At 37.6% G+C, this 18525-nt stretch overlaps 1 protein-coding gene across 3 annotated transcripts in view; it reads left to right on the forward strand.

The window, feature by feature from the left end:
• ERCC6L2 (ERCC excision repair 6 like 2) overlaps positions 1–18525 on the forward strand; it is a 150070-nt gene that overhangs the window by 44909 nt on the left and 86636 nt on the right. For all 3 annotated transcript variants that reach the window (XM_027550233.1, XM_027550232.1, XM_027550234.1), the window contains 5 exons: positions 1625–1765; positions 2395–2508; positions 3307–3426; positions 6334–6405; positions 8686–8831. In XM_027550233.1, coding sequence (XP_027406034.1) covers positions 1625–1765; positions 2395–2508; positions 3307–3426; positions 6334–6405; positions 8686–8831 — 593 coding nt within the window. The remainder of the gene's footprint in view (positions 1–1624; positions 1766–2394; positions 2509–3306; positions 3427–6333; positions 6406–8685; positions 8832–18525) is intronic.

The following is an 18525-nucleotide window of genomic DNA, read 5'->3' on the forward strand; positions in this document are numbered from 1 at the left end:
CCCAGCACCTGTTGCTGTGTTCTCCTCTGAGGTTCCAAAGCTCCTCCTAGACTCTGCCTGCGAGAAGGTTTCTCTTCCGCCTTCACAACTCCCTCCCCTATGGCACAGGTCCTGGTCCTGAAATCCTTTGTCTCTTTTTTTATCCTTATCTTCTGCCCTGGGCATTGACTTGCCTTTTTGGAAATCCCCAGGGTCTTCTGCCAGCATCCAGAATGTGTTCTGTAGGAGTTGTTCCACATGCATATGAATTTTTGATGTATTTGTGGAGAGGAAGGTAATCTCCCTGTCTTATTCCTCCATCATCTTAAAAGTCCCCGCCTCTGAGAATAAATGTTAAATGTTCTCACCATACACACAAAAAGTAGTTATGTGACGTGATGAATGTGTTAAATAGCCATATTGCTATGCTTATAATTTTATAATAAAATCACATATCAAATCATAATGTTGTACACTGTAAACTTATATGTTAATTATATCTTAATAAACTTGGGGTAAAATAATAATTCAGAATTTCTGCCTGTACCTTAATCATTGACCCTATCTTCAATATTCTCTTTTTATTCTTATATCCACAATTTGTCTTCTTTTTGCAGTAATGTTCTGTTGTAATGATACACACATATAAATGTTTAAAAATAGATGGCTTTCCCTCTTATTCACATGCCTCAAAGTCCCTCTATATATATATATAGTTTTATGACCCTGGTTACATACGGCTGTATCTCGAAGAACTTTACCAATTTCCAGACTACCAGAAATACAAGGCAATTACTCACTGGCATTATTTTCTTGTGTTTTCCTCTTTTCTTGAATTTGGGCACAAGGTGGCAATTTTACAAGTTTTGCCTTCATGTGTATTTGTTTAATTCTTATATTTCCTAATTTTGGGAATTTATAGCAAAAATACTTTATCCTATCTTCAGTAATAGGAAGTTTAAAATTTTTTTTCCAAATTTTCAAGTAATTCACTAAGTATTATCTGTGTCATTGTTCTAAAAATCTTTCCTTTTCTAGTTTTTTTTTATTTGATCTAAACTTTAATCACTTATTTGCATGATGGGCTAATAATGTGGAATGCTGAAAAGACCCACAAGAATATGTTGAGAAATTTATAAGGAAATCACATACTTAGCTTTTTCATATTTTGAGTTTTTAAAATTAAAGAACAAACTGTGAGATTTATTAGAAAAGTATAATTTGTATAGTTTAGGTGAGGTTATAGCACAGAATTAGGAGAAGTCTTCTTGTGTTTTTCTGTTATACAGTGATGTGCACTAAGTTGCCTCAGTAGTGTCTAACCCTTTGTGAACCTATGGACCATAGCCCCCCAGGCTCCTCGGTCTATGGGATTCTCCAGGCAAAAATACTGGAGTAGGTTGCCATGCCCTTCAGGGGATCTTCCTGACTCCGGGATCGAATCCACGTCTCCTGCATTGGCAGGCAGGTTCTTTACCACGAGTGCCACCTGGGAAGCCCATATAATGATTACATGGGCTAATCATGTAAGAAAAATTACAGTTTATGAGCAATTTTCACTCTTACAGTCTGTGAAACCCGATGTGCATTGTAATTATCATTGCTATAAAAATACTAATAGCTACCTTCTATTTTATCTTGACAGATGGTATATTGTTCTCTGACAGATTTTCAAAAAGCTGTCTATCAAACAGTATTAGAAACCGAAGATGTGTCTTTGATACTTCAGTCTTCTGAGCCTTGTACCTGCAACAGTGGCCAGAAAAGAAGAAATTGTTGTTATAAGGTAAGTATTTCAGTGTGGTATGTTTTCCTGGTAGCTCAGATGATAGAGAATCCTCCTGTAATGCGGGAGACCTGGGTTCACTCCCTGGGTTGGGAAGATCCCCTGGAGGAGAGCATGGCAATGCCTCTAGTATTCTTGCCTGGAGAATCCCCATGGACAGAGGAGCCTGATGGGCTACAATCCATGGGGTTGCAGAGTCTGACACAACTGAGTGACTAAGCACATTACATGATATCTTTACTGTCTTGTTTTTGATTACAAAGTACTCAATTCTAGTATCAGAGTAAGTAGCAGGTAATATAACTTTTCCTCATGTGGTTTTTTTATCTGTAGAAGCTGTGTCACTGTGTATACTTCCTGGAATGAGGACTTTCTCTACTCTTTTATTAAAAACATCATTGTGTTATGGTTTACCAAAAGTACAATTCCACATTAGTGATTCATGGATATTTTGTGTATCATTTGACCATTATTTTCTCACAATGTATTGTGCTGATAACCAGATAATATTGTGCTGATAAAAACCGGATAATAAATATTATTGTAAGTGATATATTTTTGGTGTAATTAGTTACATAGCCATGTTAGTCCCTTGCTTATTTTTATTTTCTGTACTTTTATGGTTACAGACCAATTCACAGGGCGAAACAGTGAAAACCTTGTATTTCAGTTACCTTGCAGTCCTTCAGAAGGTAGCTAACCATGTGGCATTACTGCAGACTGCTAGCACCTCTAGACAACAGGTTTGGGTTGGCTTTTTAAATTTCTTTGTGATGCTATTTAGTATATTTGGTATAAAATTTCTTAGCCAAATATCCTTAAGTTATCTTTGTATGAAATTTAAGAGGTAACTGACTTGCTTGTTTTTTAATTTAGATGTCAGAGAAGTTTATGCCTTTAAATTTTTAATCAAAGTAAGAAAAGTTAACCTTAAATCTTTTTTATGCCTCTGATATGTTCATATTATTTTCATTTTCCTAATAACTTTTGATATATTACCAACTAAAGATATTTGATGAGTCCATTGTAATTCCACTAATAATGTATCTAATTATGTTTATCTAATCTATTGTATTAAAATGAGGCTTTATAATCGTGTATTAAATATTTAGTAAAAATGAGTAATTTCAAAATTTAGACACACATGGAATCATTGGCTTTAGTCATGTCAGTTGTGTCTAAAGCACAATGTAAATAAAAAGATCTTTTTAAAAGCTTTTTGTATACTTTTCATATTTTGCTTTTGTGTGATAGGCTTGAGGCTGTTAAAATGTAATTTTAAAAGACTACTCTTTGAGAAGTATTCAGTTACTTATTTTGAAAATCTTAAAAAAGTAACAGTAAAATTAGTAACCATATCACTATCTCAGAACTCCTCAAAGCCTTACATGTTTAACATATCACTTTAAGGTATTTTGAATTAAAGAAGGCAAAACTTTCAACCTAATACATGCCTTCTAAATATATTTTTTATAAATATTTTCAAATTATACAGGTTTAAAAATGCTGAGATTTCTTTTCTTCTTCCTTTTCCCCTTAAGGAAACACTTATCAAAAGGATATGTGATCAGGTATTTTCCAGATTCCCAGATTTTGTGCAAAAAAGCAAAGATGCAGCCTTTGAAACACTTTCTGACCCAAAATACAGTGGAAAAATGAAGGTAAGTTGTTCTTTCAGTTTGCATACATGCAAGGATGATGTATTTTAAAGTTTAAATATTTATGCAAGGAGATCCAAGCAGTCCATCCTAAAGGAGATCTGTCCTGGGTGTTCATTGGAAGGACTGATGTTGAAGCTGAAACTCCAATACTTGGGCCACCTGATGCGAAGAGCTGACTCATTTGAAAAGACCCTGATGCTGGGAAAGATTGAGGGCAGGAGGTGAAGGGCATGACAGAGGATGAAATGGTTGGATGGCATCACTGACTCGATGGACGTGGGTTTGGGTGGACTCTGGGAATTGGTGATGGACAAGGAGGCCTGGCATGCTGCAATTCATGGGGTCACAAAGAGTCAGACACGACTGAGTGACTGAACTGAATTGAGCTGAAATAAAACGGGTTGTCTTTATTATATAGTTCAGAAAAACCTTTTGCTTAGTACAGAAAATTTCTTTTCTTTCCTTTGTGGTTTTCTTTTCCACAGTGTTTGGAGCTGTCATTGCCAGATGTGTAAGTGCCTGTTTTAAAAATAACAGTATTACTACTATTACACAGGCTTTGGATTATTTGCTTCCTCTCTAAACACACTGCATATGGGGGCAAGTTATTGGCATTTTGGCGTCAAAGTCAAATCTGGAATTCAGGATTTACTGTAATAGAGAAACAGAGGGGATAAAATGAGAAGAGGTATATATCTGACTGATTATTGTAGAAAATAAATATCAGAGTTTTTAGAACCTAGGTGTAATTAAACACATTTTATTACATATACTTAAAGAAAATTTGAATACTTACTAAAAGAAATTTGTTATTGTTCAGTCTCTAAGTTATGTCCTACTCTTTGCAACAGCATGGACCTGTAGCAATCCATGCTCCTCTGCCATCCATTATCTCCTGGAGTTGGCTCAAATTCATGTCCATTGAGTTGGTAATGCTATCCAACTATCTCATTCTCTTGTCACTTCATTTTGCCTTCAATCTTTGCCAGCATCAGGGTCTTTTCCAATGAATCGGCTCTTCGCATCAGATGGTCAAAGCTTCAGCTTCAGCATCATTCCTTCCAATGAACATTCATGATCAATTTCCTTTTGGATTGACTGATTGGATCTCCTTGCAGTCCAAGGGACTCTCAAAAGTCTTCTTTCTCTAGCACTACAATTCAGAAACATCAGTTCTTCAGCACTCAGCCTCTTTATGGTCCACCTCTCACAACTGTACATGACTACTGGAAAAACCATAGCTTTGTAGGCACAGTGATGTCTCTGCTTTCTAGCATGCAATCTAGGTTTGTCATAGCTTTACTTTCAAGGAGCAAGTGCCTTCTGATTTCATGGCTGCAGTCACTGCAGTGATTTTGCAGCCCAAGAAAAGAAAATCTATCACTACTTTCACTTTTTACCTTTCATTTTGCCATGAAGTGATGGGACTGGATGCCATGATCTTGTGTATGTGTGTGTGAGTTGTTCAGTCGTGTCCCACTCTTTACGACCCCATGGGGTGTATGTAGCCTGCCAGTCTCTTTTGTCCATGGGATTCTCCAGGCATAGGACTGTAGACTACCAGGCTCCTCCGTCCATGGGATTTCCCAGGCAAGAATACTGGAGTGGGTTGCCATTTCCTTCCCCAGGGGATCTTCACAACCCAGGGATCAAACTCAGGTCTCCCACATTGCAGGCAGACGCTGTACCCTCTGAGCCAACCAGGGAAGCCCCAACTAAGCCATGATCTTAGTTTTTATTAATGTTGAGTTTCAAGCCAGCTTTTTCACTCTCCTCTTCACTCTCATCAAGAGGCTCTTTGGTTCCTCTTCACTTTACACCATTAGAATGGTACAATATATATATTTGAGGTTGTTGATATTTCTCCCGGCAATCTTGATTCCAACTTGGGCTTCGTCTAGCCCAGCATTTCGCATGATATACTCTGCACAGAAGTTAAATAAGCAGTGTAACAATATACAGCCTTGTCTTAACGCCTTTCTCAATACTGAATCAGTCAATTGTTCCATGTCTTGTTCTGCCTATTACATCTTGAACCACATACAGGTTTCTCAGGAGGCAGATAAGATGGTATGGTACTCCCATCTCCTTAAGAATTTTCTATAGTTTCTACTGATCCACAGAGTCAAAGGCCTTAGCCTAGTCAATGAGGCAGAAGTCCTGTGCCACTGCTGAGTATTCCAAATTTGCTGACATATTGAGTACAGCACTTTAACAGCATTGTCTTTTAGGATTATAAATAACTCAGCTGCAGTTCTGTTACCTCCACTAGCTTTATTCATAGTAATTAGTAATGCTTCCTAAGGCTCACTTGACTTAACACTCCAGGGTGTCTGGCTCTAGGTAAGTGTCTGCACCATTGCGGTTATCTGGGTCATTAAGACCTTTTTTGTACAGTCCTTCTGTGTACACCTTTTCTTAATCTCTTCTGCTTCTGTTAGGTCCATTCCATTTCTGTCCTTCATTGTGCCCATCCTTGCATGAAATATTCCCTTGATATCTCTAGTCTTCTTGATATTAGATGGATATCTAGGCCCAAGTCCTAAAAGAAATACTGTTCTGTAATTTAGTTTCTGAACATACTGTAAGTATAAAAAAGTGTTTTTGGAAATTAAATTAATCCATTTAAATGCATCTCATAATCTAAAATGCTTCCTTTTTATTAATCCAGATGAGATGAACTAAGTCCTTGAGTAATTTAATTTACCTCATTTTTAATAATATGATGATGAATTTCATGTAATATCTAATACTTTAAACTTGGAAAAAATGAAGGGAATTATCAAAGATTACTCAGATTATATTGTATAAAATAATTTTTAAAAAAATTCTTAAGTAATGTGTATGTATATAAAGTATACTTTTTAGTGAAACTGGTTCACTGATGTTCTTGTGGTTCTCTTCCAGGTTCTTCAGCAGCTTTTAAATCATTGCAGGAAAAACAAAGATAAAGTTCTTCTTTTCTCCTTTTCCACCAAGGTGAGTTTTGTCTGGAGCATATTTTTGATTGACTCAGGTCTAGTTCCTGAGGCTTAAAAGTCTATAAAGAGATCTCTGTATCTTAAAGAGGTAAAAAAAGCATCCAGCCACATTTACTACTTACGTATCTTCCGTCAGTTCAGTTCAGTTCAGTTTACTCACTCAGTCATGTCCAACTCTTTCCGACCCCATGGACTGCAGCATGCCAGGCTTCCCTATCCATCACCAACTCCTGGAGCTTACTCAAGCTCCTGTCCATTGAGTTGGTGATGCCATCCAACCATCCCCTTCTCCTCCCACCTTCAATCATTCCCAGCATCAGAGTCTCTTCAATTGAGTAAGTTCTTTGCATCCGGTGGCCAGAATATTGGAGTTTCAGCTTCAGCATCAGTCCTTCCAGTGAATACTCAGGACTGATTTCCTTTAGGATGGACTGGTTGGATCTCCTTGCTGTCCAAGAGACTCTCAACAATCTTCTCCAACATCACAGTTCAAAAGCATCAATTCTTTGGCGCTCAGCTTTCTTTATAGTCCAACTCTCACATCCCTACATGACTACTGGGAAAACCATAGCTTTGACTAGATGGACCTTTGTTGGCAAAGTAATGTCTCTGCTTTTTAGTATGCTGTCTAGGTTGGTTATAACTTATCTTGCAGGGAGCAAGCATCTTTTAATTTCATGACTGCGGTCACCATCTGCAGTGATTTTGGAGTCCAAAAAATAAAGTCTGTCACTGTTTCCCATCAAGTGATAGGACCAGATGCCATGATCTTTGTTTTCTGAATGTTGAGCTTTAAGCGAACTTTTTCACTCTCCTCTTTCACTTTCATCAAGGGGCTCTTTAGTTTTTCTTCACTTTCTGCCATAAGGGTGGTGTCATCTGCATATCTGAGGTTATTGATATTTCTCCCAGCAGTCTTGATTCCAGCTTGTGCTTCGTCCAGTCCAGCATTTCTCATGATGTACTCTGCATATAAGTTAAATAAGCAGGGTAACAATATTCAGCCTTGATGTCCTCCTTTTCCCTATTTGGAACCAGTCTGTGGTTCCATGTCCATTTCTGACTGTTGCCTCTTGACCTGCATACTGATTTCTCAGGAGGCAGGTCAGGTGGTCTGGTGTTTCCATCTCTTTAAGAAATTTCTACAGTTTGTTGTGATCCACACAGGCAAGGCTTTGACATAGTCAATAAAGCAGAAGTAGATGTTTTTCTGGAACTCTCTTGCTTTTTCGATGATCCTGCGAATGTTGGCAATTTGATCTCTGGTTCCTCTGCCTTTTCTAAATCCATCTTGAACATCTGGAAGTTCACAGTTCACATATTGCTGAAGCCTGGCTTGGAGAATTTTGTGTATTATTTTGTCAGCATGTGAGATGAGTGCAATTGTGCTGTAGTTTGAGCATTCTTTGGCATTGCCTTTCTTTGGGATTGGAATGAAAACTGACCTTTTCCAGTCCTGTCGCCACTGCTAAGTTTTCCAAATTTGCTGGCATATTGAGTGCAGCACTTTCACAGCATCATCTTTCAGGATTTGGAATAGCTCAACTGGAATTCCATCACCTCCACTAGCTTTGTTCGTAGTGATGCTTCTTAAGACCCACTTGACTTCACATTCTAGGATGTCTGGCTCTACGTGAGTGATCATACCATCGTGATTATCTGGGTCATGAAGAACTTTTGTATAGTTCTTCTGTATATTCTTACCACCTCTTCCTAGTATCTTCTGCTTCTTAATAATTTCTGTAGGAAATGGTAATGAGGTAAACAACTTTTAAAACAGATATTTAAATCTCCATTGCCTTCTCCGATATCAGAATTACTTATTATGAAATAGGAAACATAAAGATAGATTTCTAATTCTCTACTTAGATGTTTTTGTTAATAATTAAAATGTTCTTTTAAGATATTTAAGATATTTTAGAATGTGGACTATAGCAAAAATAATGAATATAATTAGATAAATGAGTTGGCCAATACTTTTCTTTTTATTCCTTTTTTTTTTTTTTTTTGGTTTAGAAAGCTAAAGATCGGGTTTTTTCCCTTGAAAGATTAATTTTTCTTTTTTTAACACAAAGGTTGCCGAATGTTAAAGTCAGTTTCAGTATAATAGTAGGAAGATGTATGAGTCAGAAATTAGAAAAATATTTGTTGCCCTTGTAATTGTAAGAAAGAAACTGTGAACAGAGATATTAATACTTAGTACAGCTCATCTGTATAATGGTATGACACTTATTAAACCATGAGTTTATCTTTGCATGTCTCTGTATCTCTCCTCTAGTTGCTTGATGTGCTGCAGCAGTACTGTATGGCATCTGGACTGGATTACCGACGACTTGATGGAAGTACAAAATCAGAGGAAAGAATCAAGATTGTGAAAGAATTCAACAGTACTCAAGATGTAAACATTTGCCTTGTCTCTACAATGTAAGAAAATAAAATTTTATAACTTGATTTCTATCTAATTGCTCTTAAGAGTTAAGATAATCCTTAAACTGTTACTGGGTTTTCAGTGATTATGCTTCTATTGCTGTGTTTCATTTAGCTTTAAGGAGAAGCAACAAAAATGCTATTAATGTTGACTGGGATAACAATATTGAGTTTTATCTAAACTTCTCTGTCAGTTCCATTATTCTCATCCTCTTTATATGTCTGGCTTTATTTTTTAAAATATCCGAAAAGTGGCTGCTTCTTCATTGAAATATTCTATAGTTTTTTGACTTGTGTGTTGTAGTTACAGCAGTCAGACTTAGTTGAATAATCAAGTTATTAATTGAATAGTTGAGAGTCACGTGTCAGTGATTTTCAAACTGTGGTCAAGGAACCCTTGAGAACCCATAAGGAAGGCTTAATGGACCAGGAGTTTCCCTCCTCTGTCTCTACCTGGTCTCAAGGAGAGCAGCTGAACATTTATAGGTTTTATAAAGCTAAATCAGTTCTAACACCTGTTTATGAATCTCAGTGAACTTTTAAAGACATACACGTACTTTAGAAAAAATTTAAGTTGATATAAACACCTGAGAAGATTAGTCTCTTTTGGCAGGGGTGACAAATCTGTAACTTTTTAACATCTAATATAATAAGTATTTTATAGATATACTCCCACTGTCTTTGAAAAAGAATTTCAAAGGACGTTTATTTATTTATTTATTTATTCAAGATTGTAGTATAGTTGACTTACAATGTCATGTAAGTTTCAGGTGTACAGCAGAAAGATTCAATAACCTATATTATTTTTCAGGTTCTTTTCCCTTTTATGTTACTGCAAAATACTGAGTATAGTTCTCTATGGTATACCTAGGTTCTTGTTGGTTATCTGTCTTCTCTATAGTAGTGTATATATGTTAATCCCATCCTCCTAACATATCCCTCCCCTCCCTTGATCTGTGAGTCTTTTTCTGTTTTAAATATGAGTTCATTTGTATCTTTTTTTTAATTCCACGTATAAGCGATATCATATGATATTTATCTTTATCTGGCTTACTTTACTTAGTAAGATAACCTCAAAGTCCATTCATGTTGCTGCATTGTATATATGTGAATTTATCCATTCATCTGTGGATGGACATTTAAGTTACTTCCATGTCTTGGCTCTTATAGATAGTCCTGCAGTGAACACTGGGATGGATGTATCTTTTCCAATAATAGTTTTCTCCAGATATATGCCCAGGAGTGGAATTGTAGGATCATATGGTAGTTATACTGTTTTTCATCATGATTATACCAGTTTACATTCCCACCAACAGTGTAGGAGGGTTCCCTTTTCTCTCTCCAGCATTTATTATTTGTAGACTTTTTGATGAGGGCCATTCTGAATGGAGTAAAGTGATAGATACCTCATTGTAGTTTTGATTTGCATTTATCTAATAATTAGTGATTTTACACATTTTTTTATGTGCCTGTTGGCCATCTGTATGTCTTCTTTGAAGAAATGTCTGTTTAGGTCTTCTGCCCATTTTTTTGATTGGATTGTTAGTTGTTGTTCTTGATATTGAGCTTTATAAGCTGTTTGTATATTTTTGAAATTAATCTCAAGGGACTTTAAAAAAAAAAACATAAAATACAAAGAGGGAAAAAGTGAGTAAAAAAAAAAAATTGCTTTGGAAATTCCCTAGAGGTCCTGTGATTAGGACTTAGTGCTTTTACTGCCGTGGGATAGGTTCAGTCACCGGTAAAGGAACTAAGGTCGCACAAGTTATACAGCATGGCCAAAAACAGAAAAATTACAGTGAGAAATCAAATATATGTGGTGAGTGAACTACTTAACTGCTGAGGACTAAAATTATTCTTGAATTCTTACAGCTAAGGCCTGAGAAGCTCTAGATTTCCATTTACTTGTGAATGAATTCAAGAGGAATTTCACACATGAGTCCTTAGATACTCAGTATTAAATGACATAGAACACTGTCTTCAGCTAAGTTTTATCAAACACATATAAGCATTCTTAATTTTTAAATAATGTTTTAAAGGTAATAAATATCTTCAACAACAGTTCAAATAGTACAGAATTTATCATGACAACCAATTATCTTTCATTCCTGTTCTGCTCACCTGTAGTCTAATTTGATAAGCTCTGCCATAAAGTTCCTAATTATCACTTCAGCTATATTGCAAATTGCTATTTAATCTGTCCATTGAATTTTAATTTTAAAATCTATTTTTTGTGTTTAGAAGTCCTGTCAGCTGATTTTTCAGCAAAACTTTATAGGACAGGAGGGAGTAACACATTATATTTAAAGTACTGAAATGAAAAAAAAAACTTATGGCCAAGAATACTTTACCAGCAAGGTTATCATTCAGAATTGAAGGAGAGAAGAAGTTTACCACACAAGCAGAAGCTAAAAGTTCATCATCACAAAATGGATCCTATAACAAATGTGAAAGGATCTTCTTCAAGTGAAAGGAAAAGGCCATAACCAGAAATAACAAAATATATGAAAGAAAAAAAACTCACTAATAAAGACAAATATATAGTAAAGGTAGCAGTTCAAACCCTTAAAAAGGGTTAGAATGAAGATTAAAAGACAGAAGTTGCAGAACTATCTTCAATATTTAAAATGAAAAAGAATCTGAAAAACAATGTAACTGAATCACTTTACTATACATCAGAAACTAACACAACATTCTGAATCAAATATGCTTCAATTTTTTTGAAAAGGAAAAGTTGTAAAAATAACTACAACTGCATTAAGTAGTTACGTGATACAAAAAATAGAAAGATATAAAATATGGTATTCAGAACATAAAACATGGGGTGGGGGAATAAAAATGTAATGCTTAAAAGCATTCGAACTTAAGCAACTGTCATTTAAAAACAGATTTATATAATGTGTGTGTATATACATATATAAAATTGTGTATATAAATGTATATGTAAGTATACATATATGTATGTGTGTATATATTGAGCTGGACCATAAATAAGGCAGAATGCCAAAGAATTGATGCCTTTGAATTATGGTATAGGAGAAGACTCCTGAAAGTCCCATGGACAGCAATGAGATCAAACTGGTCAATCTTAAGGGAAATCAACCCTGAATACTCATTGGAAAGACTGATGCTGAAGCTGAAGCTCCAGTATTTTGGTCATCTCATGCAAAGAGCTGACTCAGATTGGAAAAGTCCCTGATGCTGGAAAAGATTGAGGGCAAAAGGAGAAGAGGGCATCTGAGGATGAGATGGCTGGATAGCATCACCAATGCAATGGATATGAACTTGGGCAAATTTTGAGAGATGGTATGGGACAGAGCGGTGGTGTGCTGTAGTCCGTGGGGTCTCAAAGATTCAGACAAGACTGGGTGACTGAAAAATAAAAACAGCATGTGTGTGTGTGTGTGTGTGTATATATGTATATGTGTATGTATATATACATATGTATATATACACACACATGTCAGTATATATGAACCTCATGGTAATCATAAACCAAAAATTTGCAATAGATACAGAAAAATAAAAGGGAAAGGAACCCAAACATAATACTAAAGAAAGTTATCATACCACAAGGGAAGAGACTAAAAGAAGAGCAAAAAAGTATTACAAAAGCAAGCAGTTAACAAAATGTCAGTGTCAGTAAGTATACACCTATAGTAGTATTAAACAATCTTTGAACCATTTGACAGTTGCACTCATCTCCCATGCTATGCTAGTAAGGCCCTAATTTAACACTTTCATGGTAGCATTACGTGAGCCAAGAACTTCCAGATGTTCAAGCTGGGTTTTGAAAAGGCAGAAGAGCCAGAGATCAGGTTGCCAACATTTGCTGGATCATGGAGAAAGCAAGCGAATATCAGGAAAATATCTACCTCTGTTTCATTGACTGCGCTAAAGCCTTTGACTATGTGGATCATAACAAACTGTGAAAAGTTCTTAAAGAGGTGGGAGTACCAGACCATCTTACCTCTCTCTTGAGAAACCTGTATGTGGGTCAGGAAGCAACAGTTAGAACCCTGTAGGGAACAATTGGTTCAGGATTGAGAAAGGAATACCACAGGGCTGTCTGCTGTCACCCTGTTTATTTAAACTATAAACTGAGCACACCATGAGAAATACCTGACTGGATGAGTTAAGCTAGAATCAAGATAGGCAGGAGACATCAACAACCTCAGATATGCAGATGATATCACACTAATGGCAGAAAGTGAAGAGGAACTAAAGAGCCTCTTGAGGAGAGTGAAGGTGGAGAGTGAAAAATCTGGCTTAAAACTAATTATTAAAAAAGCTAAGATCATGGTATCTGGCTCCATTACTTCATGGCAAATAGAAGGGAAAAGGTGGAAGCAGTGACAGATTTCCTCTTCTTGGTCTCTAAAATCACTGCAGATGGTGACGCAGCCATGAAATCAGAAGACAATTGCTTCTTTTCAGGAAAGCTATGACAAACCTAGACAGTGTGTTGAAAAGCAGAGACATTACTCAGCTGACAAGAGTCCCTATAGTCAAGTCTATGGTCTTCCCAGTGGTCACATACACTTGTAAGAACTGTACCAAAAAGGCAGAATGCCAAAGAATTGATGCCTTTGAACTGTGGTGCTAGAGAAGACTCCTGAGAGTCCCTTGGACAACAAAGAGATCAAACCAGTCAATCTTAAAGGAAATCAACCCCGAATACTCATTGGAAGGGCTGATGCTGAAGTTGATGCTGCAGTATTCTGGTCACCTGATGCTAATAGCTCGCTCATTGGAAAAGTCCCTGATGCTGGGAAAGATTGAGGGCAGAAGGAGAAGAGGGTGTCAGAGGATAAGATGGCTGGATGGCATCAACAATGCAATGGACAGAAACTTGGGCAAACTTTGGGAGATAGTGAGGGACAGGGAAGTCTGGCATGCTGCAATCCATGGGTTCACAAAGAGTCAGACACAGCTGGGCAACTGAACAGCAGCATACACCTATCAATAAAATCAGAGATAAAAGAGAAGTTACAACCAATATCACAGAAATACAAACACTCATAAGAAACTGCTGTAGACAATTATGTGCCAACAGATTGGACAACCTGGAAAAAAATGTGTAAATTCCTAGAAACATACAGTCTTCAAAGACTGATTCAGGAAGAAATAAAATATCTGAACTGACTGATTGCTATAATGAAATTGAATCAGTAGTCAAAAAACTCTTAACAAACAAAAGTCCAGAATCAGATGGCTTCACAGAGGAATTCTATCAAGTATTTAAGGAACCAGTTGGGATTTTCCTGGATGTCCAGTGGTTAGGACTTCATGCTTCCACCACAGGGGGCCCAGGCTTGATCTCTGGTTGGGGAACTAAGATCCCATAAGTCAAGTGGCTTGGCCAAACAAAGAACAGATAATCCCTAGTCTTGTCCAACTATTCCAAAAATATTGAAGCAAAAGAAACACTTTCAAACTCATTTTACAAGGCCAGCATTAACCCTGATACCAAAACCAGACAAAGGTATCACACAAAAAAGAAAATCACAAGGCAGTGATACCTGATGAGATCTAAAAATCTTCAACACATATTAGCACATGGAATTCAATAATAGTTGAAAGGATTAAACACCATGATGAAGTAAGATTTATCCCAGGGATGCAAGTAGGAGTCAATACCCACAAATCAATCAATGCGATAGATCACATTAACACATTGAAGAAGAAAAATCGTATGATCAACTCAATAGATGCAGAAAAAGATTTTGACAAAATTCAATGTCTGTTTATCATAAAAACCTTCAATAAAGTAGTTATAGAGGGAATGTAACATAATAAAGGCCATATATGAAAAACCGACAGCCAATAATATACTCAGTGGTAAAAAGCTTAAAACTTTTCCTCTAAGGTTAGGAACAAAACAAGGACACCCACTCTTACCAGTTGTATTCAACATGGTGCAGTGATTCCTGGCCACAGTAATCGGGTAAGAAAAATAAATAAAAGGCATCCAAATAGGAACAGAAGAAGCAAAACTGTCGCTATTTGCAGATATCATGATTCTATATATAGAAAACCCTGAAGAGACTACCAGAAAACTATAAGAACTAATAAATGAATTCAGTAAAGTTGCAGAATGCTTCCCTGGTGGCTCAGAGGTAAAGAATCTGCCTGCCAAGCAGGAGATGCAGGTTGGATCCCGGGGTTGAGAAAATCCCCTGAGGGAGGAAATAGCAACCCACTCCAGTATTCTTGCCTGGAAAATCCCATGCACAGAGGAGCCCGGTGAGTTTACAGTCCATGGGGTTGCAAAGAGTTGGACATGACTTAGAAACTAAACAACAACAAGGTTGCAGGAGACAGTATTATCACACAGAAGTCTGCTGCATTTCTATACACAAATAATATGCTACCAGAGAAATTAAGTAAACAATTTCTTTTACAACTACATCAGAAAGAATAAAATAGTTGCTGCTGCTGCTGCTAAGTCACTTCAGTCGTGTCCGACTCTGTGCGACCCCATAGACAGCAGCCCACCAGGCTCCCCCGTCCCTGGGATTCTCCAGGCAAGAACACTGGAGTGGGTTGCCATTTCTGTCTCCAATGCAGGAAAGTGAAAAGTGGAACTGAAGTTGCTCAGTCGTGTCCAACTCTTAGCGACCCCATGGACTGCAGCCCACCAGGCTCCTCCGTCCATGGGATTTTCCAGGCAAGAGTACTGGAGTGGGTTGCCATTGCCTTCTCCGGGGTAAAATGGTTAGAAATAATTTAACCAAGAAGGTAAATCACATATTCACTGAAAACTATAACACAAATAGAAATTGAACACTAATAAATGGAAAAGTACACCACACTAATGAAAGAATTAACATTGTTAAAATGTCCATATAGCCCAAAGTAATCTTCATGTTCAGTACAATCACTGTCAAAATACCCATTGCATTTTTCACAGAACAGATAGTCCCAAAATTTGTATGGAACCACAGAAGACCCCAGATAGCCAAAGAGAGGTTGAGAATGTACAAGGCTAGAGTTCGTCTTGCTTCCTGATTTCAGAATCAAATTTGTGTGGTATACAAAGCCCTAATAGTCAAAAAGTATGGTACTGGTACGAAACCAGACACATGGATCGTGAAATAGAATACAGAGCCCATAAATAAACCCACATTTATATGGTCAACTAATCTATCATAAAGCAGCCAGAATATTCAGATCAGATCAGATCAGATCAGTCACTCAGTCGTTTCTGACTCTTTGCGACCCCATGAATCGCAGCACGCCAGGCTTCCCTGTCCATCACCAACTCCCGGAGTTCACTCAGACTCACGTCCATCGAGTCAGTGATGCCATCCAGCCATCTCATCCTCTGTCATCCCCTTCTCCCCTTGCCCCCAATCCCTCCCAGCATCAGAGTCTTTTCCAATGAGTCAACTCTTTTCATGAGGTGGCCAAAGTACTGGAGTTTCAGCTTTAGCATCATTCCTTCCAAAGAAATCCCAGGGCTGATCTCCTTCAGAATGGACTGGTTGGATCTCTTGCAGTCCAAGGGACTCTCAAGAGTCTTCTCCAGCACCACAGTTCAAAAGCATCAATTCTTTGGCACTCAGCCTTCTTCACAGTCCAAGTCTCACATCCATACATGACCACAGAAAAAACCATAGCCTTGACTAGACAAACCTTTGTTGGCAAAGTAATGTCTCTGCTTTTGAATATGCTATCTATGTTGGTCATAACTTTCCTTCCAAGGAGTAAGTGTCTTTTAATTTCATGGCTGCAGTCACCATCTGTAGTGATTTTGGACCCCAGAAAAATAAACTCTTGACACTGTTTCCCCATCTATTTCCCATGAAGTGGTGGGACCAGATGCCATGATCTTTGTTTTCTGAATGTTGAGCTTTAAGCCAACTGTTTCACTCTCCACTTTCACTTTCATCAAGAGGCTTTTTAGTTCCTCTTCACTTTGTGCCATAAGGGTGGTGTCATCTGCATATCTGAGGTGATTGATATTTCTCCCGGCAGTCTTGATTCCAGTTTGTGTTTCTTCCAGTCCAGCGTTTCTCATGATGTACTCTGCATATAAGTTAAATAAACAGGGTGACAATATACAGCCTTGACGAACTCCCTTTCCTATTTGGAACAGTCTGTTGTTCCCTGTCCAGTTCTAACTGTTGCTTCCTGACCTGCATACAAATTTCTCAAGAGGCAGATCAGGTGGTCTGGTATTCCCATCTCTTTCAGAATTTTCCACAGTTTATTGTGATCCACACCGTCAAAGGCTTTGGCATAGTCAATAAAGCAGAAATAGATGCTTTTCTGGAACTCTCTTGCTTTTTCCATGATCCAGCAGATGTTGGCAATTTGATCTCTGGTTCCTCTGCCTTTTCTAAAACCAGCTTGAACATCAGGAAGTTCACAGTTCATGTATTGCTGAAGCCTGGCTTGGAGAATTTTGAGCATTACTTTACTAGCGTGTGAGATGAGTGCAATTGTGCGGTAGTTTGAGCATTCTTTGGCATTGCCTTTCTTTGGGATTGGAATGAAAACTGACCTTTTCCAGTCCTGTGGCCACTGCTGAGTTTTCCAAATTTGCTGGCATATTGAGTGCAGCACTTTCACAGCATCATCTTTCAGGATTTGGAATAGCTCAACTGGAATTCCATCACCTCCACTAGCTTTGTTCGTAGTGATGCTTTCTAAGGCCCACTTGACTTCACATTCCAGGATGTCTGGCTCTAGGTCAGTGATCACACCATCGTGATTATCTGGGTTGTGAAGATCTTTTTTGTACATTTCTTCTGTGTATTCTTGCCATCTCTTCTTAATATCTTGTGCTTCTGTTAGGTCCATACCATTTCTGTCCTTTATCGAGCCCATCTTTGCATGAAATGTTCCTTTGGTACCTCTGATTTTCTTGAAGAGATCTCTAGTCTTTCCCATTCTGTTGTTTTCCTCTATTTCTTTGCATTGATCGCTGAAGAAGGCTTTCTTATCTCTTCTTGCTGTTCTTTGGAACTCTGCATTCACATGTTTATATCTTTCCTTTTCTCCTTGCTTTTCACTTCTCTTCTTTTCACAGCTATTTGTAAGGCCTCCCCAGACAGCCATTTTGCTTTTTTGCATTTCTTTTTCCATGGGGATGGTCTTGATCCCTGTCTCCTGTACAATGTCATTGGAACCTCATTCCATAGTTCATCAGGCACTCTATCTATCAGATCTAGGCCCTTAAATCTATTTCTCACTTCCACTGTATAATCAGAAGGGATTTGATTTAGGTCATACCTGAATAGTCTAGTGGTTTTCCCTACTTTCTTCAATTTAAGTCTGAATTTGGCAATAAGGAGTTCATGATCTGAGCCACAGTCAGCTCCTGGTCTTGTTTTTGCTGACTGTATAGAGCTTCTCCATCTTTGGCTGCAAAGAATATAATCAATCTGATTTTGGTGTTGACCATCTGGTGAAGTCCATGTATAGAGTCTTTTCTTGTGTTGTTGGAAGAGGGTGTTTGTTATGACCAGTGCATTTTCTTGGCAAAACTCTATTAGTCTTTGCCCTGCTTCATTCCGTATTCCAAGGCCAAATTTGCCTGTTGCTCCAGGGTTTTCTAGACTTCCTACTTTTGCATTCCAGTCCCCTATAATGAAAAGGACATCTTTTTTGGGTGTTAGTTCTAAAAGGTCTTGTAGGTCTTCATAGAACCGTTCAACTTCAGCTTCTTCAGCGTTACTGGTTA

The sequence above is a fragment of the Bos indicus x Bos taurus genome, chromosome 8 (genome assembly GCF_003369695.1).
Source record: "Bos indicus x Bos taurus breed Angus x Brahman F1 hybrid chromosome 8, Bos_hybrid_MaternalHap_v2.0, whole genome shotgun sequence".
NCBI lineage: Eukaryota > Metazoa > Chordata > Mammalia > Artiodactyla > Bovidae > Bos > Bos indicus x Bos taurus.